Raw genomic sequence first — 27,352 nt, forward strand, 5'->3', positions numbered from 1 at the left:
TATTGATTTAAGCACAATCTGCCAAATAATTTACATATTCTGATGTGATTCATAATTTTTCCTTTTGTTTTGTTGTCCATCTTTCTCAACAGTAGCCGACCTAACAACCTACCATATCTGAGATGGTCTTGTTCAGCAGTCCATCAGCTGTGGGACATCTGCTGCCTAACGTCAAACTATCATGGGCCTCTTGATTTAATAGGAGACAAACCAGTACAGAGCCTTCCTGCTCCTGCAAGTCACACTTCTTGGATGAACACTCATCCTGTTTAGCTTGTTAGAAAGAAAATCTTTGTGTATCTATTCTATTAATAAATGAATTGATGTTGTGTAGAGTTCTGTAAAAACTATTGTAATCTACTTCTACTTCTGAATCTACTTCTGAAGAGAAGTAGATTACTTCTCTTCAGTAATCTACATATGTGCAACTTTTACATTTAAATTGCTTCTTTTTGTAAATTTTACACATCTGGAAACAAAGTTTGCAGAGGAGAGGGAATGCTAAAATTAAAGCTGCCATTGTGCACCAAAGACATACGGTTTGTGGCTGTTTCTTTAAAACATCTATTTAATAATTATATTAAACACTGTACATGGTAACTACATTACACAAACATAATTACTACAGTTAACAATTTAAGTCATTGATAGAGAAAATGTATTTAGAAAAGGCATGTCAATTTTATTTCAACAGTATGTACTCAGGGTTTACAACTTAAGAAGACATCCTTGTACGGTCCTTGGCAGGTGCCAGTCTGCAATGAACAGGTGCCAGTCTGCAGTGAACTGGTGCCAGTCTGCAATGAACAGGTGCCAGTCTGCAGTGAACTGGTGCCAGTCTGCAGTGAACTGGTGCCAGTCTGCAGTGAACTGGTGCCAGTCTGCAATGAACAGGTGCCAGTCTGCAGTGAACTGGTGCCAGTCTGCAGTGAACTGGTGCCAGTCTGCAGTGAACTGGTGCCAGTCTGCAGTGAACTGGTGCCAGTCTGCAATGAACAGGTGCCAGTCTGCAGTGAACTGGTGCCAGTCTGCAGTGAACAGGTGCCAGTCTGCAGTGAACTGGTGCCAGTCTGCAGTGAACTGGTGCCAGTCTGCAGTGAACTGGTGCCAGTCTGCAGTGAACTGGTGCCAGTCTGCAGTGAACTGGTGCCAGTCTGCAGTGAACTGGTGGATGACAGAGACAATGGTATACTGTAGTGAGCAATTTGAAGCAGAAGTCCCACCATGTGATCCACATGGTTTTCCCACCTGAGCACAAACTTCATGCACTTTGTTTCCACAGGCACCACAGCAGAATCAAGTGTAACCTGTTAAAAGGGATATGAAGTTGTTATTCCTATGTTATTAATTTTCTACTGCCAAGTCTACAACCACAGGAAAACAAAGTATAAGAAACTTAACCTTCTAATCATTTGATAAATATTCATTGGAGAAATGTGAAGTTAATGAGCTAAGATAGATAGATAATCACATTTCTCCAATAAAACGTCAATATCTATAACTATCTCATCGAAGACAGCGTCTTCCTCCTCATGTCTCGATCGTAGTAAGAGTTTAACTTCTCAGGACGTGATGGAGTAGCGGGTGTTTGGCATAACGTAAGTTTTGGACTTGTGGCTACAGGTAATGTCGCTACTTAGCCGGAGGTGAAACTATCATAAGTGAGGAGGGTTTAATACGATCAAGCATTTTACATGACGGGTGGCCCCCCAGTCTATACTAAAAAATCTGATAAAGATTAGAGCCTAAATACGTTCCATTTCCAAAACAGAAAGGCTACGTAATGTTAGCCAGCTACCAAATTACTATCCTAGCATATCATCTAACAGCTAGAAAAAACCAAAACACGTACCTTTGTAGTCAAACTGGTGTCAATCAGCGAGGAATTTGTCCAGTTTAGATTATGTTGATGAAGAAAAATTGTTTGCAAATAGTGATATATCTTCAAATCATATTTGTGGCAGCAGCTTTAGAGTCCAGAAACAGAGTTAACTACACACACCGGAACTAAAGATACACTGTTTTGAGTCATAACAGAAGTTGTGTGACGTCATGTGAAAAGGGTCTATTAAATAATGTCTGAAGAGGTCTTCAGCATGAATCATATACTTCTACATGCATGTTGGGAAAAAAATCCCCATCAACTCCCAGACTGATCTGCCAGTACAAGAAACTTTAACAGCCTAGTAAAAGAACAAAGTTCCACACAGACACCAGCATTCCTTTCTAGCAAATCAAAAACATTTTTTTTGTTTAAAAAAAACAAACTATGTTTATTATAATGGCAAAAAAGAGCTTGTACATACACGTAAAAAAAAATAAAAATAAAATAAATTAACTACAGTGAAGTGATGAATTCTCAGAAAACTCAAGTCTTTCAAGTTTTACTACTGCCAGGATGTTAGTCTTGGAAGCATCATGTCTCAACATGAAAACCACACCATGCTCAGGATATCTCATACCTTCTGCATTCCACACTGAGCTGAATCCCTACAGAAAAAAAAGACACACTGAAGCTCAGAAGTTCCTTTGTCAGCTGCAGCAGAGCATCGTCTTCTCTTCAAAAACACTCAGTAGAGTTGCCAGTCTAGGTATGCCCTCAGATCTCATAGTCTCAGGTACGCCACCTATGGAAGAAGTTCAGTTCAGACAGGAAGAAGTTCACCAAACAGAAATCTCTTTACATCTCAGAAAGCAGAATAAAAATAAAATGCTTCCTGAACACCTCCCTTAAAGCCCAACAGTACTGCATCTCTCTCTCCTCTACTCATAGGACAGCAACAAAATATCTAAATTGACTCGTTTTCAGAAATAATAATAATAGAAAAAACAGATGGTAGAGATCTAACCAACTTCAAAAAGACACATTCTCGTAAACAAAGGCGAGAAAAATAAACGGGCTCAGTGCCGTCCTCTCCCTCCATCTGCTCTTCCTGGGTGTCTGCCTGCTGCAGACAATGGCTGCGCTCCACTGAGGGCTCTATATTGGGATGATGGATGAGGGCATTTGCCACACTCAAGGCCCTGTCTTCTCCGTCCCTGTGCCAGTGTCTGCTCACCGCTCAGGCGCATCCGCCGTAATTCATACAAATGATACAAAATGGCAACTTAGAGGTGAAGTGGACAGAGGGAGTCTACGAGAGGGGGTGACCGGGAGACCAGAGGCCTGGGAGTCTGGGCAGCAGAGAGGTGGGAGGGACCGATAGGAGAGAGTTGATCTATTATAAGATGAAAAACTGGATTTAAATGGGAAATCTGTGAGTATATATTAAAAAAAAAGTCCTTCAATGAGAAAACCTCCAACAAAAGACACTGTTTTATGAGGCGAGGCAGTGGCAACGACCAATGTCATCCAGCTAAATATTCATAAATTTGCACCTAAACCACGATAGGTGCAAAAAAATGGAGAGCTAGTTAGCAAGGGTATAGTAGCAACTTGTAACCAGTAGCCTTAAGCTTCTCAAATCACAGAACGCAGTGAAGATGTCTGTGTGCGACTCAAACTTTTCCCTAACAAAAAGTCCCACAAAAAAAAAAAATAAAAACTACGACTAAGCTAGTCTAGCTAGGCTAACAACTCATTACTAGAGCAGATTGATGGCTAGGTTATGCTAGGCTAACAGCATAACGTAGCCTATGCTGGAAGGCTAGGTTATGCTAATTGCTCCTTGCTAGAGCAGAGGGAAGGCTAGGCTAACAGGTTTGTTCTGACTAGACCTTGAAATTGTGGGAAAGTTTATAAATCCGGTAGGAGCTTGATATTTGCTATTAGTTATAGAGAAAACAAAATTCTTTATTTTTACTGTCCTGCATCTCTGCTCTCCCCCACATCATAACAATGTCACAACCATGTGTAATTAAGGGGGTGGTGTGTTCAGAGTCACGAGCACCTTATTATGTCAACTTTGCAAGACACCATGGCTGATTTCAAAACTGACCTCACTGATAAAACATCTCAAAACAATCCGGAGAAACAGTCAGACAATGCTTCTTATTCTGAGGTGGCAAATTTCCTACATTTCACGAGTCATGGGATTTTGAAATTAATTTGTGGACAATGAGATGGAGGGCCAGATTTAGACTTAGTTATTGTTGCCATAAACAGAAACTGAAAAGATCAGAAGCCGGGTGACTGGTTAAAGCATCGCATTCACAAAGCTAGTTCTCCTGCTTTCAGTCCGTCTCTCCCGCCCCCTTCTTGTTAATCAATGAGAGTCTTATGAGAAGATGCACAAAAAGTCTTCTCAGATGCATTTACAACTGTGAAATACAAACTTTGAGCTCTTTCAGGGTTTCTGACTGTAGGTCAGCTTATTAAACTGAACATTACATGCTTAAGGGCGCTCTGGATCTTTGATTTGATAAAATATGAAACACCAGTAAAATGTCGGGGGTAAGACATCTAGTTGTTAGGGCAGATTGTGTTTGCTACTTTAGTTTTCCATCTGTACGAAACTCCTTCAGTTGATGCCTTCTTCCTCCAAACGGGAGGTGGTTATTTAATGTCTGAGGTATTAAAGGTGATGAGACGGTGACAAAGGGCTGCTGGTAAAGGGAGGTGAGCGATCCCAGACTTTGATGCTCGGTGCTTATCAAACAAAACACTTCAACCTTGGCAGGCGGCATGGAGAATGTTTCCTTCCATGTGAGGAAACAGACTGAGACGGGCGAGGACAAGCAGAACTCGATTAAAGGAACAGGGGAAGAGGACATTCAAACAGAAAATAAGGCTGCTGGCCTATATAATTACATGATGCTACTTTGTTGTATCGATGGGTGTGTCTGCACCACCCGGAGCTGAAAATATCAGCTAAACTCCCTTTAACCAGCTACTGACATTAGCTACAGAGATAAATATAGTGGCTTTTGTGCAAAACATTTACCAAAAAGAACAAAAAAAAAAACTCCCCTAAAAATATATACAAATGACAACAGCAAAACAGAAAAATGGAAAGTAGTTGTGGGAGGTGAATAAAGGGGACAGAAATCGGAAAGTTATTGGGAGGAGAATAAATCTACAGCAATTTAAAAAAATAATGTATTTTAAAGAATGTACAACGCTGTGGAAAAAAACAAAAATCATTATCTTCACCTTCCTAAAATAATGGCCTAGGTCATTTTTCCCCAAAAGTGATCCCCCCCCCCACTTATATAATCTTTTTTCAAAAAAAGTACTTAAGCCATTACTTTAGCAAGGTGACAATATATCAAAATTAAAAACAAGAAATTAAATACAAAAAAAAGAAAGGATTAAATATAAAATTTTAATATTCATTTAATTTTATGCCATACAGTGTACGTCATTTTCCAACATCTTTCGTCGAGCGTTCAGCTTCTACGCACCACAAATATGGAACAAACTTCCAGAAAACTACAAAACAGCTGAAACACTTGAGTTCCTTTAAATCAAGCCTAAAACCCACCTGTTTTGAACCATAAATAACGGAACATTGACCAACATATTTGATGTGGATTAATGATTCTGATGATGTTACTTGACAAAATGCAGTATTTGTTACTGGTTGGTCAATTGGTGACTGTAGCATGTTTTTATGACTTTTTGTTTTTGTTGTTTTTGTGATGTAAAGCACTTTGAGTTGCCCGTTTCCTGCCTTCATGCAAACAAACTTGATTAATTGATAGTACGGTGTTTATTCTTTTACACCTTACTTTCTTCGCCTCAGTCTTTAATTTATTTATATGCTTATTCCCAACTGGGGCCATAATTCTCAGCTTGGTCATCATTTCTTAATGATCAACAACCCTGAGTTTTACTTTTTGATGTTGAATGGATTGGGAAAATATATAATCGGTAAATATTGTTTATACCATTGGCCCAAATTTTAATATTGGTGCATCACTAGGTTTGAATACAACTGTATTGACTCTAGATAAGACTTCACTGTGCTTGGCTGAGGTAGCACGATGCCGGAAAAACTGGCATTGTTTCCACGGAAACATGAAAGAACTGAGCCATCATTATTAACGTCTGTTTCACCACTCCATCTGCTGCTACGACGAGGCCATGTGCCAAGAAACCGTTCCGACGCAAAGTAGGTGATAAACAGCTGCGATATCAGGTGACAGATTAACATCTTAAACAGCTTCTACTTTCCCATCAGGAATGCAAACGAAGTCATGCAAAGCGACGAGGTGGCCGGTGCTTTAAATGTTTGATGGACGTTTCGGGTCCAAAAACTGATGTGAAACAAGACGGCGTCAAACACCCACTGCTCCGTTGATGAATTCCTGTTAGACGTTGCAGCGTCAACAATCGTTCTAGATGCCAGCAGGTTGGGGGAGGTCATTTATAAAAAATTTTTAAAAAAAGAATCAAAGAAGCCGTGGATGCACCTGCTCATCTCTTTAATGTAAATCACCCGGTTTCTAACATCTCCGTGGGAGTGATGAGGAGATTAATGGAGGAGTGAGTGTGGGTGGAGGAGGAAGACAGGCACCGTTCTTTATTCTCCCCTGACCAGAACAACGACGCTCTTGAACTGGATCTACTTTGCAGCCCATTATGCCGGCGGTGGCGAGAGGAGAGCAGCAACCCAGACGTTCCGCAGGCCGGGTCGTGACACCGACTGGGGCTGAAATTAAACTAAAAACGCACCGACTCACACAGGTCAGCGTTTGTCTCCCCGCAGAAAGTGATTCTGCTGTCGCTGTGAGAGGACAGGCTGTGGTGGGTGGCTTCTGTAGCTATTCATAGAGAAAATGGTGAGGAATTGCGGTGGATGTTCATCGAAGCATGTAGAATTTTTAATATTTATAACAAAAAAAGGATATTAAAGTAACATTAGATTCATTTATAAAAGGATTGATCTTTTTCGGGCTGCAGGACTCATTTGAGACATTCTGATCCACCAGAGGAATGATTCTGAACATGCTTCTGAGGGGAACAATGGCCACATTCTGTTAAATGAACACGCTCACGAGTTTTTGAGAGGCATAGTTCAAACAGAAGACACTTAGACTAGTCATGATGAAAGTGGTACCAACATCATTAGGTATGGCTCTGGTTCGATGTCATAGCGCCTCAGTGAGCCCTAAATGGGTGATGATACAGTTGCAGTTTCTAACTTTGCCCTTTCATTTTGGAGTGTACAAATGCTTCTTAGTGTTTTTTTGTAACACGTCATGTGACACACATAACATTCATGATTATGTGTAATTAAGAGTCGTTTTCATTCACCGTGTAACTACGCAAATTGGAATTAGGAAAAAAAATTTGCTTACTTCAAACAGTAATTTCAACATGTTTTTGCAGAAGGATGAGGTGTTTTTTTTTGTTTTTTTTGCTGTATCAAATTTTGTGTATTTTGTAAAGCTGAAATGGAAACACTTTCTCACATCACAAAAATAACGTGATCAACAACTGTCTGTTATTACTAACGGAAGATGAAGAAAACGACATGGAAGTGGTAAGAGGATGACGGTGTGGCATGTTTTTAATGACTTGTAGCATGAATAAATTTATTTGTGTGATTTTAATTGCATCTCTTAATGGAAACAACGCAATTGCAAAATTGTAATTTTTCGACATTATTAAAATTTTGCGCACATTTGTAATGGAAACGCAGCTATTCTTGTTATCTGGGTTAAAATTTACGGTGCTGCATTGAATACAGACAGCATTTTGAAAGTTGCCGTGGCGCTACAGCCGTGTTCGATAATGTAGTTTGCATTTTTAACACCTGTGATGATGCTGCATCACATCTCAGAAGTAAATCTGAGGTCAGCAAAGTGATTGTCAAGACTCATTCTAGACATTTTACCAAGCAATTCTTGTGTATGGAAACATGTCAACTAAAAAGAAAAACCAAAACAACATGATCCTAGGTCAACCTTCACTAGTACAGACAGTGTTTGCATAGGTTAGCATGAGACGATGTACTGTTTTTACGTAGATGCTTTCTACTTTTAAAGTTCTTAAATTTAGGTGTGATGTATACCAGGGGTGCATGGTATTAGAAAATCTTGTGATGGCGATAATATTGGTAAATATTACAATGATATCAAGAGCGATATATTCCAATTTTATTTTTTATCCTATTTCTAATCTGTCCTTCCTAGTCTATGTGACGTTTAAGTTTTTTGGCAATGTTCTTTTGCTCCTGTGGCTAAGTGCTGGATAGAAGGAAAAATAAAACTTCAGGACTCGTATAATATATTAGCCAATAATTATTGCTCTCCAAACAGTCCGGATGATGATATATTCACAATACATTGTGCAGAACCAATCAAGCAGTGGTATATTTGATCATTTCCAAGAAAACTGCAGCAGTTTGATATTGCTGGAGATCACTTATTTTTAGAGTATTGTTTAATATGAGGCGTGTAACTATACAATCGGCTCAAAAGGCAACACACCATACACAATTTATGAGCAGATTTTATCAAAAAATTTAACATTTTTAAATATCCCAGTTTTTTTGTTTTGTTTACAGAGTAAATGTTTGACAGATCACACATTTTTTACCTCGTTTTAGTCACACTGAGTCCTGATGCCAAAACAGTACTTAAAAGGTTCCTGTTTTGATTTTCATACAAAACGTAAGAGGTCATAAATCTTCATAAAGCTTTAAAAATATATATATTTATATCCGTTCAGTGTGGAGGAATCCAGTTCAAGCAGTACCAGTATTGACTAGGATCCCAAATGCTGCCAAGAAAACTATGTAAAAGTGGAAAGAACTTCTTAAATGCTTATGTAATAAAAGAAACTGTCAGCAAGAATTCAGCAAGAGTTTTCTGAAAATGTTTTAAATGCTGACTCAATACAGCAGGGCAACTCCAAGAAACTTTGATCAACACTTCAACAAAAAAGAAGGAAAAAAAAGCCTCTGACGTACATATAGGCTTTTGAACCTAAAGCACTCTATTTAGACATATTCCACCAAGCTGAAAACAACTTGATAGTGCTTTGTGAGCCAGCCTTTAGTTAAAAATGAATAAATGAAGCCTGTTGGTGTTTTAATCCAATATCTCGTTGCAGCTTCAGAAAAGAAATGATGCTATGCCATTTTCTTACAACCATAACTCTTAATAAGTCTCTATTTCAACTGTAATAAAACTATTATTTCAGATTAATGATCCTTTCTTGGTATCCATGTTGATGATGTATAGAGAATAATAAGTTTCTAAAATGTTGGAAACGGAGCATATTTCAATTGGATTAAAAGCAGCTTTAAGATGCTTTTCGACTATTCAGCCTCTTTATAGCCAGACATTAGCTACTCCATCTTCACGTCAGGCTCGTCAGGCTAGTCCTCCACCTCTGTCACCCAGGAGTTTGAAGCACTTTCTTAACAGCATCTCTCAAGACACTTCCAGTCCATCTCAGGCTACAATCTGGTTTTTAGATTACAGCATGCAGCTCCTATCAGGAAGTGCTGAATTACATCTGTTTCTCAGTCAACACTGTATAGTGCTCCATCTCTGCTTTTCAATCGTTTCAGGGAGGAGACCCCCCCTCCCGTCATAAAAAACAAAAACACAGTTGTATGAAGTAGCGAATGGGAGCTAATTTCACCCAAACTGCAGAAAATGACAATAATAATAAAACAAAAGTTCTTCTTTTCCAGACTAATTAAACAACATAGATCAGAAGTAGCAGACTTGGCACCGGCAGGGACCTGGTCACCCCCAGAGTTCCCCTATTTCAGTTCCCCTATTTGCTGATTTGTGTTGCTTTTGTAAAAATAACTTTTTCATTTATGTAAATTTGAAAAAAGACATTACTGAATCTAAAAATTGGAGAGCAGACATGTCAAGGTGTAAGATGAGAGCTAAAATTTGAGTGCAAGCCAGCCCTCACTAAATGTCGAGTTAGCTGATGAGGCAGCAATTTTGAGGAAGAACAGCTTGGTACTTCCAAAGAAGTAACAAGCAAAATGTCAGAATAGTGAGAAGAGATTTTTTATTTATTTATTTATTATTATTATTTTTTTTACAAATCTTTGTCTCATTTGTGGAGTGACTGCGGCAATGATGTCTGAAAAGAAGATATCATGGAAACGGCAAAAGTTCTTTCTCCGATGCTAAAGCAAAGAAGCTAGAAGAGTATTTTCTATGTCAGACAAACTGAACCAGGATCTGGGTAAGTTTAGCATCGGTGTCCAACTAGTTTGTTGACATCAGCAGTATATCGGAGTTTATGATGTGTCAGAATACTGCTTGACGATTTCTATGGGTGACGATCATTTCTTTTCAGACTGAATCATTGATATTTATTGTTAGGAAGCTTTAACATATAAGGAGACAGATCAGTTAGTTCACAAATATAAGCACAGCTTAAATTTTGGACTTTATGCACTTCACCTTTGTCAGATGATGCCCAAATGTAATTTCGTTACCATAACAATGACAATAAATATTGATTATGTTTTGTGAATATGGTAATGGAAGGAAATGTGTTGCTTGTTATTGAAAAAAAAAGTATAAAATTCTGAATGTGAATGTTTTGAACACAATATAACGCTATGAAAAAACTAAGACGTTTTAATAAGTTTTAATAATATTTCCTTAATTTCGGGTAATCAGCCGATACATGTGAAACTGATCTTATCTTATGTAGATCAGCCTATCAGGTCACAACTGCACATGCACCATTAACAATAGTCACCCCACTGTTGCAAACTTAGCAACTTTTCCAACAAAAGAAATCAGTATCCGCCAAAAGCGGAATCGGCAGGTCAAGCTTTTTAAAAATCGGCGATTGATGAGGTAACTGCAATCTGTCCAGCCTTAGTTATAACTTCATTATGAAGTTAGTCACAAGTCTCCATTCCACCTTTTATACTCAGCAGAAAGGAAACTTTAAAGCGTAGGAGTTACTTTCCTCACATTGTGAGCAGGAAGTTGAGGATAATGGTGTTAATTACCCTCCCGTTACCAAGCTAAAAACAGCTTTGAGAGCAAAGATGTCAGCAAACTGAACTATTATCAAGTCTAAAGGGGTCTTCTTCGCAACTCGGGTTAACTCGACATATTTCGCACAATTGCAAGTGTACAGAAAAAGAGATGAAATAAATAAAAACTCACAGTTGTTCCACTTAATCTCCAAAGCAAAACTGCAAAGTGAAAGTTCTGAATCATGAAATTAATTAAGGCAGGACGAAAACATTGTCAGGTACCACCGAGTACAGAAAACAACACGTTGCCGGAGGTTGAAACAGAGCAAGTAAGTGACTGCTGTCAGCTAAAAACAGATTTTCTTACAGAAGGATAAAGATCAATGAGACGACCCACAGCGTCTCTTTGGATCCAAAACACCGATTCGCTACAAAAGCTTTGCCAAGATTAAAAGAAATCCTTGATAATGCAAAGCCGCCGTATGCTGCAGTCATTATCGGAGGCTTCTGTAGACGCCTCACCTGGTAGGACCTCATGCAGCGCATGGAGGCAGGAAGCGTGGAGTTGCTTTCATCCATCACCTGCAGCAGCTCCTCACACACCTGCAGCGGCAGGACCATGGGGTGTCCGATGGAGTTGACCTCCCAACTAGTAACAATCCTGAAAATAACAAACAGAGGATCTGGGGTTTACCGTGAGTGCATCAGCATTACACAACCAAGACGAAGCACAGAAGTCTCATTCAGTCTGCTAGTTCAAACTTTGTAAGTTTACACAGAGAAAAATGAGGCATAATTAGAATTTGCACTATAGTGGATAGCAAGAGTGAAAACCTAAACCCTAACCGTAGAACAATAGGATTCAACCTTCACTAGTACAAACAGAGTGTTTGCATAGAGTAGCATGAAATAATGTACTGTTATTACTGGGTAGATGATTTCTACTTTTATAACAATTGAGTTTTCATGAGATACATTCATGTTATAGCTTTCAAGAAGTGGAATATTTTATAATTACAAATTAAACGGTGGCTGTTTGATGTTGTTGGAGATCAAGTACAGTAGATTATCAGTTAATTTTAGATGTGTAACTAGTTTAAAGGACAACATAAGAAACATAGTTGTTGGGCAGATTTTAGCTTCATTTTTGGGAAAATAAAATATCCCAGTATTGTATTGTTTATAAAGAGAGCAAATGTTTGACAAATCTCCAACTTTATATCAATCAATTGGGTTTATTTGCACATTTCATCAACAAGGCAGTTCAAATAGCTTTTTTATGATTGCTTTCAATCATAAAAACACACAAAAAAGTCACAAACATCCTAGAGTCAACCATTTGAGAACAAACATTGCATTTTATCGAGTGCCATTGTCAAAAACATCAATACAAATCATACATGTTACTCAATGTTTAATTAATTACTGCTCAAAAGTGCCACTAGACATTTGGGATATTAGTCTTGATTTTTCGGCTGTTTTGCAGTTTTCTGGAAGTTTGTTCTAGATTTGTGGTGCAAAGAAGCTGAATGTTGTTTCTCCATGTGTGGTTCTGGTTATATTTCGTTTTCATTCTCATTTTAGACACACTGACTGTGTTTCTATTGACCATATAATTGTACAAATTTGGAATTAGAAAAATACATTTGCTTAATAGAAACATGGCAATTCAGAAAAAAAATAACATTTTTGTTCCATAAACTTAGCCTGATTATGGCTTTGACGTAACTTCATCCCAACGCTGCCCATTTTCCTAGCTTGCCATGTTGCTGTTTATTCACTAATTTGATTTTTTGTGTCTTAGGTGTTTAGGTATTTTTGTGTTTTCACCATTACAAGCTAATTTGTGTAGGTACATCAACTAAAATGCTCCCAAAATACAAGAGATTTGTGGTTGCAATTGCGAGAGAATGTGAAGAAACTTATGAGGTATGAATACTTTTGCAAGGCGCTAAAAGACGACGACACGCACTTCACTCAGCCCTCTTCGAGCCTCTACCATAGGTGACAAGAGTAATCCACTTAGGCCCCGGCTCACTGATTCTCCAGCCAATTATTGGCAGTTTAAACAAGACATACTGTAACCCCCAGCTGCAGCCGACTGCATCCGACCGTATCCCAAATAGGAAGGCCGTCATCACCGGGGGAATTCAGCTCCCCAGGCATAACATTTAATTTAAACTGTCAGAGGTGAGTGATGAAGGATGCTAGTAAATTATGTAGAGGGGAAATGGAAGAGTCAGTTATACCTGCAGGAAAGTGGGAGAAGGAGGTGACATTTAGGAAAAGTTTGGGGTGAAATGACGACGTCTTGAGTAATGTAAGGGTTGTTATAATCCGGAGATGTGGCCATCAATCAACTCCACGTTCTCACGCTGGTTTTATATATCGAAACACTCGAGCTCCGAAGAAAAGCTCCTGCGCATGTCCGACATACGGCGAAGTAAGAAAGTATTCACACTTCTTCACTTTTCCACACATTATATGTTACAGCCTTATTCCAAATTGCATTAAATTAATACCTTATCAGAAAATTCTGCACACAATTATGACAATGTGGAAATGTTTTTTGAGTGTTTTGGAAATGTATTAAAAAGAAAGCCAAGAAATCACATGAAATCCCCGTTGTATTTTTAGGGTGGAATTATTCCAAGCCAATTGCAGTAAACGTTAAAGCAGAACGTCTTGTGAACATGTTTGAATTAATTATAGATTTTCTGTAATCCATAAAAGTCCCTTACCAATTTGCAGCTTGGGCAATTTTTAAAATCTGTGTACTCCAGTTAACGATTAATCATTTACTAAATTTGTTGACGATTATCTCAATAAGGAATTCATTCGATTAATCATTTCAACCCTAAATGTGGCTATAGTCTTAAAAAAAAAAAATCAGACAGCAGCTTAAATGTGTCATCTACTGATTTACTCTGAGTAAGAAAATATTGGTAAGCTTGGTAGATGAACAACTCACATTCAGGTGAGGGAGAGAAAACATATGTTATTGTTACCCTCTGCAAATCAAGACAGCCAAGTTTCTTTAAAACACATCAACACACCGTCGCACTCGAGCGATCGGCAGCTGAACAGCTATTTACAAGGCACTGGCTGCAAATATGAGCATTTCTTTCTCTGTGAGGAGCTGGAGCACGAAGGTGAAAAGCTAGAATGTCAAAGTTTGACTGCAACAGCCATACGTCTCCCAGCATCCAGCGCGTTCACTTTCCCATGCGTCACTCGACTCTTGCAGTAAATCACATCAGTCAACGTGAGGCGCGCCGCTTTGCCTGAGAAGACCGCTTTCTCTTTTAGCGAAGTTTTGTCTCCAAGTAATTACCCGTTCTGTCAGTCAGTCGGTGGACTTGTCAAAATGGAGGAAACAACAAAACCTCCGTGTTCTGTCTTCACGCCTGCTGGCTGCAGGGAAGATGAGGACGATGAGAGAGAGACGGAGGAGACGGGGGGAGGTGAGCAGGGATGTTAAGTGCTGATTCAGTTGAAAATAATGAGGGTGGAAGCGTCTTCTAGTGGGGTAATTCCCAACTGATCTTGCAGAATTCATCTACACATCTGAGGAGGGCAAGCAAAATCCTGGAGCAGTGATGGTAATGTAATAAAGTTGTCACTAGACTTCATTTTCCACCATAGAACTTGGAATACAGAGGGAAAGAATCCTAATTTAAGAGGCTTTGTTTAAATGACATTTTTAATTATTGCATTTCCAAACATTACGTTCAATTAAAAGACTAAAAGGTTGAATAGTCCATGATAAAACATTGCTACATATTAGTCAATACAGATCTCCCAATATTCACCAAACTAAATAAATAAGCAGAGGGGCGTTTGTCTTTATTAAATGTTTCTCAGCGACGCAGTCAAGCCAAAAGGAAATATTAACAAGCTGAACTGAAGGGTGATTTTGTTACAGACTGATTTATTAAGTCAGTTTTTTTGGGACAGTGTTTTTCTACATATGGTTCATTGTGCCTGCACACTCATCAATCTGAACCTACACGCACCAAACAACACCAGTTTGCACCAACAACACCCACTCCTCAGTGTGGAGACTGTTGCTACCATGTTAGCCGTTTTCACTATCAATCAGGTGGTTAAAAATGAACTCAGAAGGAAGACAGCTGTTCATTCAGACTGCTAGAACAGAGAGAAGTTTGTACTTTTGCTTCTTTCGGTCATCTTAGTTTCAGCCGTTTTAGGTGCAGAAAGGACCATTATGCTGACAGTATTAAAAATATTGGTCCAATGAGCAAAACTGGGCCAATATTATCAATGTTGCATCTTGTGCTTTAGGAGGAAGAGTGGAATAGGCTGTCCATGTGGTATTTGTTTGGCCATGTGATGGGAATGCAGCACAGGATTATGGGAATGTAAAACTGAAGCAGAAAAGCAATATAGGTGGTGTCGTAACTTTTACACAGTATCAAATGTGTAGGGAAATATATACAATATTGGTAAATATTGGTTTTAGCAATATTGATATCGGAAATCAATATTGGCGATGGCCCGATTTTCAAATCGGTCCATCCCTAATTTAGATCTCTGCTGGATTTGTAAAAGTTAGCAACCTTTTTGAAAATCTCTTGAGTTAATGTAGCTGTCTGTATCTTCCAACACACACAGATTTATTTGTGATGCTAACTGGCAATATGGCGCTCTAAGTACTGCTTAAAATGTCCATTTTGCTATTGTTTAAAATTAAAACCGTGTTTTTTCAGAGATTTCTCTCTTTCTCACACACAGAGGGATGCCATCTCTCCATCTAGCAGAAAAATTTACCTCTGACTTACAACAGAAAAGTTAACAAACATTTTGAATGTTGTCAACTGTATTCCTTAAAGAAAAATCCAGATTTTTAAACTCAATTTAACTTCATAAAGTCAGCCCCAAAATCTGCTGGGTTCATCTTTATCATGAGGTGATTCTTGGCTTAAAAAAAAAAAAAACTGCTGTGAGAGCTTCAGCAGCTGCTCAGGATTCTGTCTTAAGTGTCTGTGGTCGAGTCTGCAGAAATGTTTCGCCTAAAAATGTCAGGCAAACTGAGCAGTGCTCATTTCTCTGCAACATCTTGCCCTTATAAATGGTCTAACTGTAAATTGGCAAACCAGAATGGATTTGGAATAGATCCCACAACTATTAATTCTCACAAACACACATTAGTCTCACAGGAGGCTCTGAAAAATGAACCAACACAACAAAGGGCCGGACGAGAGTAGGCAGCAAACCCTGCAGTTTTAACTGCATTCAGTGTTGGGTAACAACAGTCTCAATTCTCGGTTTTACTTTTTTAAATGTTCAGCATTATGGATTTTTCTCTGACCTTTTCCATGTTCTATATTAATTTTATTTGGCTGTCTATTTTTGTTTGTCATCATGTGTCATCTTTTTAAACATAAGATCAAGATTTGGCTACCTTCCTTGGGCATCAAATTAGTAAGCTGAAACAAGCCAGCAGATATGGCAATGTCTTACTTTTGCTTTCCTATAGATATCTGGCGGTAAAGACAATTCAGGTGTTCCCCAAGTTCACAGTGCTTACAGATTTGCTCTGCTCTGTCAACTCATTATAACACTAATTTTCTGACCATAGTGGTGGATATACAGTTATCAGGCAGAAAGTAATTAATGTCATTATACACACATTGAACACTAAGAATTGCTGTGTGTTCCCTCTTCACTGACCTTTCGAAGGCCTCTGATTCTGTTAATCTTGGCTCGACACACTGTACTCTCCAGCTCGTTCATTTTTTATCTGTGTCATCAAAAGCAGAGTGTTTAAGTTAATGAATTCCTTTCTGGCCTTTTGGATATGGTTGGTACCTCAAGGCTCAGTTTCAGGACACACACTATTCACTAAATTTATAAATAACATAGTACCAGACACAAACACATCCGTCCGTTTTTACGCCAATGATACTGTCAACGCCTTGGGATTCCTCCGGAGGAAGCGGAAGAAAATGGATGGATGGATGGATGGATGGATGGATGGATGGATGGATGGATGGATGGATGCTGTCAACAGCTACACAGGCTTTTGAGCATTTGAACTCTGCTTTTGACCACATAAAGTTACAATTGCAACAACTCCGCGACAAAAATTAAGGTGTTTTGCCATAGAAAGAAAGTGCCTGCTGTTCTACTCTGTAGTTTATCCTCAAAATGTTCTTCTGTTGAGATTGTGTCTTCCTACAAACATTGATACAAATGATAAACGTATCACAATACTAGTGTTTCATATCAGTCCATATTAATAATTATTAGTCTTTTGTTTTAAATATGTGAAATACTGTCAAACTGGTGTCGTTATTTTCCTCGTTTATCCACAGCTTTCACCCCAGTGTTGTTTTTTTTTTATTTTTAAGCAGTTATGACAGAAGATGGCAAAACTTGAAACTGCTGCTGTGCAGCTTACTTGAGTTGTTGCTAGGTAACAGAAGAGAGAGTAAGTTAGTTGATGCTACCCATCTAGCTTAGTTCACTGTGAGAGGTTGAGTATGATTTTTTTTTCCTCTGCCCACATTACCCAGAATGCTTTGTGAAATTACAGAAAATTGATACAGATCACGTGTGTCTATCACGATATATGTATTGTAGCTGATGTATTGCCTAGATTTACTTGTAATTGATGAAAACATACCTTTTAATGTTGATGTCAAGAATCTATAAAAAAAACAGATAATTTTCTAAAAGTTAATAGATTCACAAGCACAAAAACTATATTAAGGATATTAAAGCTATAATTTCAGTATGTTTTAGTTGGTTTTATAAATGTATGATATAGTTTCAGATGGTCATATTTTTCCCCATTAACTGCCGCTTTTATTCCTGTCAGGTAATGAAAATGTTTTCTTAACTTCACTTTTTGTTATTTCGTTAGTTTTAGTTAACTATGACAACCTTGCTCCTTGTGTAAATCTCCCATCTAAGGTTGTTGGAATTGGTTTTGTGTCTTTTTGTTATAAAGGGGGAATAAAAAGACCTTTTAATGATACCATTTCGACCCAAATAATAAAAAAAGAGAATAGGAGGTTTTGATGGCAAGTGCTTCTGCAAAAAGTAATAGATGCTATAATGAACAGGGAACGACAGCGCAGTGTGTTCCATTAAGAAATAAAATCTGTTCACCTGCAATCTTTCATCTGGTGACGGGTAAAGACGGAGCGGGTGATCCAGGAGGCGAAGAGCCGTGATTAAGAAGAGGAAAACAAAGATTCAATGAGGCCTGAGGACGTGTTAAGCATCCTCACTTACTCTCTCTGCTGGGTGCTGGCACCGGAGCAGCTGATGTAGAGGAGCTTCAGGGCTCTGGCAGCTCTGAGTGATGGACTGTGGGGAGCGGGGGGGCCGCTGGAGCCCCCCTCCCTGACGCATGTCTCTGGGACCGAGGCGATGATGGAGTCTGCGTTCAGCAGCCAGAGCTGAAGGAAGGAGCACAGCGTTTGACTCACAAAAGCAGACTAAATTCAAGAAAATGTAGAGAAAACGATAAAATATAGCAGTATAACTTGGCTGTTTATTATAGTGTGTTGTAGCAACTCTCTCAAACTTTTTCTGGGACTCAAAACCCATAAAGCTAGAACATATACCTTTTACTGTAAAAAGATCTGCCCCAATCTGATCCAATTTCACACCAGATTGATTATAGTGCTATTGGTCGCCTGAGTCTCAGAGCGCTTTTATGACTCGCTGTCTGCCAGCAACACATTTGTAAAGCAGGTCAGACCGAATGAACAGACATTACAATCTGGCAACGCTCTGGCAGCGGCGGCTCCCTTTCTAGTTTTATTCCCTGATAAAGTCTGCTTGCTCAGCACACTGAGCCCCGTTATGTGGTCAGAGCTGAGCGGCTTGATAGTGTACTGGAACTGACCAATTCTACTGCCACTGACATTATGCCTCATCCTGTCCACCGTCTTACCAGTAAGACGACTTTCCCATCAGGCGTCTGAAGAGAAAAGTGGAAGGAGCTGAGTGAGCTGGACAGATCCAGAAGACGGGCTGCAACCGTCTTCTCTAGGAAGGAAGATCTAAATGAGAAAAAAACACAAGTTCATTCATTTCCATCAGTCCTGATATTTTATATCTGTCAGTCATGTGAGCACATGGAAGAAAGAGGGTAAGGAAAGGAGGGATGAAGGAGGGAAAGAAGGAATGCAGGTGAACAATCGGAAGGAAGGTAGGAAGAAAACAAGAAAGGAAGTAAATGAAGAAAGGGTTAATGGAAGAAATGGAGCAGGGAAGGACTGAAGGAAGAAAGGATGAAAGGGTTGATGGAAGAAAAGATGGAAGGAACGAAGAAATGAAAGACAGAAGGAAGGAAAGAGAATGAAGGAAGAAAATGAGAAAGGAAAGAGGAGTTGAAGGGAGGAAGGAGGGAGGGAAGGAAAGAAGGGTTAATGGAAGGAATAAAGAAGGGAGATATAAGGAAGAAAGAAAGGAAGAATGGAAGGGTTGATGGAAGAAAAGGAATGAAACGGAGAAAGGAAGGAAGAAAAGGAAGGAAGGACAGAAGAATGGAAGGAAGGAAACAAGAAAAGAAGAAAGGAAAGAAGGGAGGTTTGATGGAAGAAAGGATGGAAGGTCAGAAACAATGAAGGGAAGGAAGAGTTGAAGGAAATAGGGAGAGGAAGAAAGAAAGATAGAAAGAAAGCAATAAGGAAAGAAAGAAAGGAAGGAAAGGAATAAATAGTGAATGAATATATCTCAGTAATATTTTCTGTTTTCATATCCATCCAGACCCTCAAATGCTTCAATAAAACTCCATCATTTCCAGACTGTGTAGGACGTCTGTTCGTCTTCCTAAGATAACAGACCTTTTGTTTCCTTGTATTTTCCTAACCAGAGTTTCTAAAGTGTCACCATGAAGAAGGGAGATAAAAAACAAAAAGCAGCAACGTGCCTGTTCAGTGAAGCGTCAGGCCTTCCATCTCCCACAGCAGGTTGCACCACCACCTGGGTGATGTACAGCTTCAGCGTCCCTGGAAGATACAGCGTCGTAAACAAAAAACTCTCTGAGGCACCGCCGAAAGGCCTTTTTATTTCAAAGAAAATAAAACTAAAGCCAGCATGAGTGGTGCAGACCTGGCGCGACGGCCTCTCCCAGCACCGACGAACAGCTCGCGCAGGAGACGAGGGCCAAACGGTGACAGGGTTTCTGCACACACAAACAAAATCACAAGTGAGCTGCTGCTTTCCGAACGAGAGAAAGGACGATACGCGGCAGACACTGAAACTACTTTCCAGCTCCTTTCAGCTGCAGTCACGCAGCATGCGAGTCGTGCGGGGAATGACTAATGGAAGAAAGAGATCAATCTTCATCTGGAGCTGCAGTTGGACTAGACTGCCGGAGCAGTCTGAGGAGAGCGTGCCTGTGAAGACGACAGGCACGCACTGCTCCAACTTTTCCATTTTGTTGCCCTCGAAAACAAAGAAGTTCAATGACGCCTGGAGCCGTCTCACCTTTGGATCTTGACCATCGGCAACGCCGGCAGAGCTCACTTCCTGTGTCAGAGTGTGGTCGCAGCCCGCGTCACGGGCCAGCAGGACGAAGGTGTCCCCCATCAGACAGTCCTCGGCTCGGGGCAGCAGCTTCTTGTTGGCGAATGGATCCGGGTGGCAACACCAGTCGTCCACGATGGCGTTCCAGTTGCCGTTGGGGAGAGGGAGAACTCGTGAGAATGCTCTGGACGAAAGGAAACAAGAAAAACACAACCGAGAGAGACGTTCAGTGGACTGATTCTGGTTTTATCGTAGTTAAAAAGGAAATCACGACTTCTTCAGAAGGCGTGAAACTTAATACTAAGGATGAATGTTTGCAGTTTACAACAAAGTGCAAAGAAAAAACACATGACCTGCTCAGATGAGCGATCCCCACAGCAAGAAAAGATGGGGGGATGGGACTATTGGTACATGAGGTGTGCCTAACCCTCTCTCATGACGGTGGTTGATTTTCAGACCTTTGAGGATCAATTTCGCATCCAAGAATCGGCCAATCGCCAACCTCCCAAAATTGATAAAAATAGAGGCTGATTTATTGGTGCACAGCTTATTTTGATACATGGCAATACTGGAAGATCTTGCAAGATGTGGCATAAAACTTGAGTTTGGGGTGAATGTTAACCTTCCAGCAGGACAAACACCATAAATAGACTGCCCAGTTCATCCCATCTGGACTTTTTTTTTTCCAAACATGACTGGACAAAAATATTGGTTTCAAGATGTGAAAACTGGTAGAGATAATCCCAAAAAGGTTTGTGGCTATAATTATATAGTTGGGTAGTTGCAAAAGCCATTTCTAAAGGAATAAACCAATTAAGTTTTTATATTTAGTTCCTATCTACTCCACAGCTCCTATGATCACATAAGCCTGATATAAATCCATTAACATTTGTGGTGGTACAGAGACTAAATGTGAAAATGTTTGTGAACTTTTGCAAGGTCTCATAATCAGTAAATTAAGTTAGCTAAACATCTGACTGCATCGCGTCTTCTATTAAAATTCTTTTGGAGGGCAGAATATTAGTGAATTAGCTCTGAGCCAGTGCACACTGCACACCGAGTATGACATAGTTTACCCGTTTGTGAGCACATGATTTTTAACTGATATATTTCCCACTCTGCATCGGAATCACCACTGTCGCAAAATGTACATTTTTCAATTATTTTTAGTATTCAGCAGCTGAGAAACATAGACAGAAGGCAGACATTTTCATCTCAGGCTGCAGTAACACCAGAGTCCATGTAAACTCCCAATAGATAAAAAATAAACAGAGGTGCACCGGTTGCAGATTCTGGCCACTCATAACCAATTTTTAAAAAGCCTGATTTGTCAATTCTGATTTTGATGGATAACTATTTTTTTGCCAGACGAGTTACTAAATAACATTGGTTTCACATTTAAATATCTCAAAATAAAGAAAATTGGGCCGATTATCAGTGGACCTCTAATCCAAAAACATTTCAGATTTTGCAAGATGTTGCAAATGACTTGAGACTAGGGTGAAAGTTCACCATCCAGCAGAAAAAACACTGTAGATAGGCTGCTGTTCATTCACTTTTCATGGACTGTTTTTCAAACATGACTGGGCAAATATTTTGGTTTCAAGATTTGAAAGAGAAAACCGTCTAAGTGGGGAGATGGATGGATGGATCCTAGTTAGAATTGTTGATTTCTGGCCGATCACTGATCTTTAAAAAGCCTGAGCCGCTGATTCCGAGTCGCTAAACTGGCAACAGAGGGGTGACTGTTGTCAGCAGCACACATTTAAGCCTGTCACAATAAACAATTAACTGCATGATAAATTAACATAAACTCAATTTTCATTCTGATGATTCACATTGTTTGAAGGTCAATTTTGCTTACAGAGACATCATAATCCATTGTATTGATAGTTTTGGTTATAAGTGGTTCTTCCCATTTCATTTACCATTTTTTGCTGTAGTGTTTAATTTGGATATTTGAAACATTTTCCATTTCCAGTTACAAAATTGAAGTTTCTTGGTTTTTTGAGGTTGATATTGCATTATTATGCCATTATCAATATATCACTTAAAAATGGTCTCAAAACAACATTGTAATTTATCATGGTCATTATCGGGGACAATATATCTATGCACCCCTACAAAAAACTGTTTCTAGCTGGTGGTGCGGCTGTCTACGTCACACACACTGCATGACTCCATCCATCAATTTTGCTCTCCCAGACTATCGCTTCTGAGGGCGCGCCGCATAATCCATAAAGAACCGGTCCTCTTCCTGCTGAGGAGGCTGTAAATAAAAATGAAAATAAAAAAAATAAAAAATACGCCGTCACATCTTCTCCCTCACCTGTCCTCCAGCAGCCGGGTGGTGCAGCCCTGGCAGTGGAAGCTGTACGTCTCTTTCGCTTTGAGAGTCTCCATCATGCTGGCAGGTCCCTCTGCGGAGGCGGCAAGCAAACAAATAGGGCAGATTGGTTGGAACGGTGCTAACATTCTGCTACTGAGCACAAAATCAATGAGATGGCAGGTAGTTGGAGGAGGGGGAATCAATCCGATGGCCTGTTGCTATAACTTTCTCCTGCCCTGTTAGGGCAACAAAAAACTGGAGTTTAAGAACTTCAGATAATGTTACTTAGTAGGAAATTTGCCCAAGATTTGTATTGTAATTGCTATGGGTTCGTCAGCGATCTGCTCCACTGGTTCAGGAAGCCGTGCTGATTCCGGAGCCGCCCTCAACTTCACCTCGCTCGCTCCTCTCCATCGTGATTCGCAGCCTGAAGTGCAGCTCCTCTCCGCCGGGTTCACCCACAGGTGTGTGAATGCAGGACCCCGTCTCGAAGGCGACCCCTGCTGGGAGCGTGAGGCTCAGCTCTCTTCTGGGAGTCCGGACGAGCAGAGAGGAATCTCCTCCGGCGGAGACGGCCACGTCTGCAGGACCTCCGGCCACATTTGTCCTGGGGTGGGGGAAGGGGGGAATGTTTGGATCACCAATAGTGGACCCGTTTTGACTGTTCATTTTTCACTATTCTCAACATTTTATAAACAAAAGAAGACGAATAAAATGTCACCGGATGGATCAGAGTGAAATAGTCTCGGCAATCATTCTGTGACTGATCTTTTTTGGGGGGAATTATTATAAATTAAGATAATTTATTATTACTTTAACATATATCAGACTTTGACTATGTAGTCTTAGTCTGACAATATTGTTTGTGACATTTTGTTTTATGACTGTTGAGCAATTAATTAAATTAAGATTTTCATTAATCAGCTCAGTATTAACACTTATAATCTTCACTCTATGCTTCTTATATTTTCTATATTTCTCCCTAGTGTCTCCTTCTCTTTTTCCTCATAAACATAATTCTTTTTTAATTCCTTCAATCCAACCTGACCTTTATTAACTACACTTTTTTGTACAGTAACATTGTTTTTTCCTTTTTGCTGTTTGGTTTCCAGTTAGTTGTCCTCGTGTCTGAAAAGTACTCCATAAATGAAGGCCGATTTATAACCACATCACTGAATATTGCTTCTGAGCTTCAACGACTTATAATCACGTTGAATGACACTTTCTATAAATATCTGACCTTGGACTTGACAAATCAGGCGTCCTCTCAACAAGACTGTGAGGAGCTCTGTGCCTTCTTACTCCAATGAATGATTGTGATGGTAAATAAAAGCAGTGTGCACACATTACAAGCACATGAAAAAACTAAACTGTACAAAATTTTAATAAGCAGCATTAGCTCAAAGAGGGCAGGGGGAGAAAAAGAATGCAACACTTGTTCAAAACATCTGTGCTTCGTTTTTGACACAGAGATTCCTGCAAATAAGATTAAGTGGAAATCGTGTCCAGATCAATTACATTCCAGATTGTTTACCCTCTGCTGATGACCTTTCCAGTAGAGGACATGCCTTCATCTCTCAATACCAAACACTGCACCCTTGTTATTTAAATATAAATGATACATTCATAGTTATTTTTAATGCTGTAGCTATTCATTATATTCTTCCGTACACTGTACAACTACAACAAATATCACAACTGGGCACTTAACTGTAGCTACACATTCATAGAAAGAGGCAAAACCAAGCGGTTCACTTTGCTCCTCGTTAAATCCCAACGGCACCATCTAGTGGTATTTTTGCGCATTACAAGCACAATTTCTCTGCTCAACTACGTTTTAAAAAAACCTAACTAGTTGAGAACTAGAGTGTTCTCAACTAGTATTATTAGAGAAAGAAAGTAACATTAAGTCGAATATGGTTTCTGTATGCATTTTCAAAGTCATTTTATTTCTAATAGAGCGAGATTACAATGACGTGGTAAAGTACCTTGAAAATGATCTATGCATTTTTACTTTTCTATACTTTGAAACATTTTGTCTCAGTGTATTTAAAAAGCAGTAAGTGACACACACACACTAAAGACACACTTTAACGACAAAATATAGTGTGATTATGATATTTTCTAACAGGTGAAAGCAGATTCCACTTCTAGTATAATTGCAAATCAAGTTAATACAATATGTCCAGTAGGTGTCTTCATAAACGTTTTAAAATTGTAATTTTTTAATTGAATAGCTTTTGTTGAACATGAATCCAAGACAGACTTCAAGGTGAAATTCTTCATACATTTGGTGTGAAGTCACATATTGTTCATATGTAAAACCTTTATTAATAGAGGTTTAGGCGTATTAAAAACATGGAAGGAGCTGGACTGGAACTGTGAAACTCTGGATTAATGGCAGCCTGTCTACTACAACAGCCACACACTCCTATAGGTGATGTATGACGGGGGTCGGATTTCTGTTTGGGATATTATGAATGATGCACCACCACGATATTTTCCTGCACATTTATCTAATGTCTTAATAAACTTTTAAAAACAACATAATTCATCCTGAAATAAACAATATTGCAATTTCCTTGTAAAACCTTTAAAATGTTTAACTTTAAGTCAAAGATTAGACTACCTGTAAAGTTTGCTGCCCTGTTCCAACACTCAAATGAAAAGCTAATTAGCAAGCCGCTATAGAACCTGATGAGATAATGCAGTCATTTGATTCAATGCAGCACGTTTCCGTCTGAAAACTGCAGGACAGTAATTCTAAAGCACTTAACTAAACTTAGATCGAGTTTTAAATAAGAATTATGTGTTGACTTAATATTTATCACGTCCAAATAAGGTCTTCATGTAGTTTTAATGTTGAAATAATCTGCACTATCGCTCAGACAGTCATTTCTGGTCTGTTTCTTTGTCATGCTAAGTTAGCTAACGCCAGCTAGCCTAGCTGCAGAGAACATGGCAACTTAATAAAACCAAACGCTTCCTGATAATGTTTAAAAAATATATTTAATATTCCTTTACCCAACAACGAGCAGTCCACTTTGAAGCCTTTTTCTCAGCTCTAAGAAGACTCCGAGTCCATGTGTTTTCACCGACATGTCTCCAGCTATTCAGAAGGTTTGCGTCCAGGAAGAAATTAATGATAATAGTAATAATTACATAGATTCAGTGTCTAATTAAAGCGGCTTTGATTCAGAAAATTCTAAGAAAAATAAATAAACACGCAATAACAGCTTGGAAATCCGTACTTTCTATCCTCTTGGTCAAAGCGTGACAACAGTGGAGTGTTCGTTGGCAGTCCGCCGGCGGGCGATCCGGATAGAATTGGTGAGGAAGCTGAGTGGGTGGAGTTTTCCTCTTTAATGGAAGAAGGAGCGGACAGAGCGATGACATTTTACTATGTCACTAACTACTGAAAAGGTAAATGAACAGTAATGATCAGCTGGAAATCACAATATTTTATAGGTACATTACAGTCATGCATTTTTACCAGTTATATCGTCAAATTGGACACTAACCCTTGCAAATGGAACTGCTGGTTATTTGAAGTAAATACAAGTTTACTTATAAATTTTACTACGTCATAGGTAAAGCGCCTCATAAATGTAGCAAGCAAAATCCAATATGAAAAACAGCAAAACGTAATAAAACAGACAAAAATAGTCAAACTGGGGGAGACTATTAAGAATATTGTCACGTTGAATCACGTTGACATTCAATAAAGTTGTTAACCTAAAATTTCCAGACTTGAAACCTTAGACTAACTTGCCTTTATCCACTTTAAAGAAAAAGCGACAGACTTTGCCCCCCTTTTTGTATAAATTGTCATGATTTTAATCTTTTTTTTTTTTTTTTGCTGTCTGACATTTAAGATTACGACCGATACAAAAATCTTATTTTTATACAGAAATGTAGAATAATGAAAAGCATTTTACCCACTTAATGGTTATTTTCAGAGTACTGTCGTACGAGCCTCGTCGGAACTCAAGTTGATTGTCTTTGAAATACAACCACGCCTATCCAGCGTATCATCTCGCAGACTGACAAATGGTGCGGACCCACAGTGACAAAAAAAAAAGAGAAAACAAAAGCGCAACATCCGGTTAGAAACATCAAAACAGACGTCACAATATGATCTAACTCTGAAAGTAATTATAAACTGCTATCAAGCCTACATGTCGCTAGCCAAAAATTAATTAATTATGTCATATTTTTATACACATTAGGAAACGTTTGTTTTAAACTTAAGTTTCAAAAAGAAGAAAACAAACAATAATTTCCCCCAGATTAGCAAGAAAAGTCAATTAGCTAAAAAATGAAAATAAATAAATAAATAAAAAGTTTTTGCAGCAAAAAATAAAAGTATTATTATTATTATTATTATTATTATTATTATTATTATTATTATTATTATTATTATTATTGGCATAATTTAATGCACGTAATTTATTTTTATCTATCATTCTAAAATCATTATTCCTGTTTATGAAGAACTGCTTTACTTTGAATATCTCTACAAAATGAAATAAATTACATCGAACGGAATAAATGAAAATTGGCATATAAATAGAAATAACTAACTAAATAAATATGGTACGATGTACACCACATTGTATAACAACAGTTTAGAATGTATTTGTTTATTAATCCC

The 27,352-nt window shown here is 38.8% G+C and overlaps 1 protein-coding gene across 3 annotated transcripts; it reads right to left on the minus strand.

Moving 5' to 3' along the window:
* On the minus strand, positions 1–26,088 carry ube3d (ubiquitin protein ligase E3D). Of its 3 annotated transcripts, XR_014083882.1 has the most exons (12): positions 25,950–26,088; positions 25,723–25,807; positions 23,094–23,305; positions 22,699–22,789; positions 20,331–20,553; positions 19,953–20,025; positions 19,771–19,849; positions 18,790–18,898; positions 18,123–18,289; positions 11,382–11,520; positions 1,853–2,627; positions 4–1,307 (listed from the first exon to the last, which is right to left on the minus strand). XR_014083882.1 is itself a non-coding variant. In XM_008431923.3 (11 exons), exons 2-11 carry the CDS (start codon positions 25,797–25,799, stop codon positions 2,607–2,609), a joined length of 1,191 nt encoding a protein of 396 aa, XP_008430145.1. In that variant the 5' UTR covers positions 25,800–25,807; positions 25,950–26,088; the 3' UTR covers positions 1–2,606. The 3 variants fall into 3 exon arrangements, 2 of the variants coding, with proteins under 2 accessions (XP_008430145.1, XP_008430144.1); XM_008431923.3 differs by having other exon boundaries at positions 1–2,627; XM_008431922.3 differs by having other exon boundaries at positions 2–2,627; positions 25,723–26,021.
* Between the last annotated feature and the right edge of the window lie 1,264 nt (positions 26,089–27,352).

The sequence above is a fragment of the Poecilia reticulata genome, chromosome 16 (assembly GCF_904066995.2).
Source record: "Poecilia reticulata chromosome 16, P_reticulata-male-v2, whole genome shotgun sequence".
In the NCBI taxonomy this organism is placed as follows: Eukaryota; Metazoa; Chordata; class Actinopteri; order Cyprinodontiformes; family Poeciliidae; genus Poecilia; species Poecilia reticulata.

Coding starts and splice junctions, on each gene's coding strand:
- ube3d (XM_008431923.3), bottom strand. CDS start 25,799: ATGTCGGTGAAAACACATGGACTCGGAGTCTTCTTAGAGCTGAGAAAA. Junction 20,554..22,698: donor ACCCGGCTGCTGGAGGACAG/GTGAGGGAGAAG, acceptor CCTTTCGTCCAG/AGCATTCTCACGAGTTCTCC. Junction 11,521..18,122: donor GCCAGCACCCAGCAGAGAGA/GTAAGTGAGGAT, acceptor TGTTATTTTCAG/GATTGTTACTAGTTGGGAGG.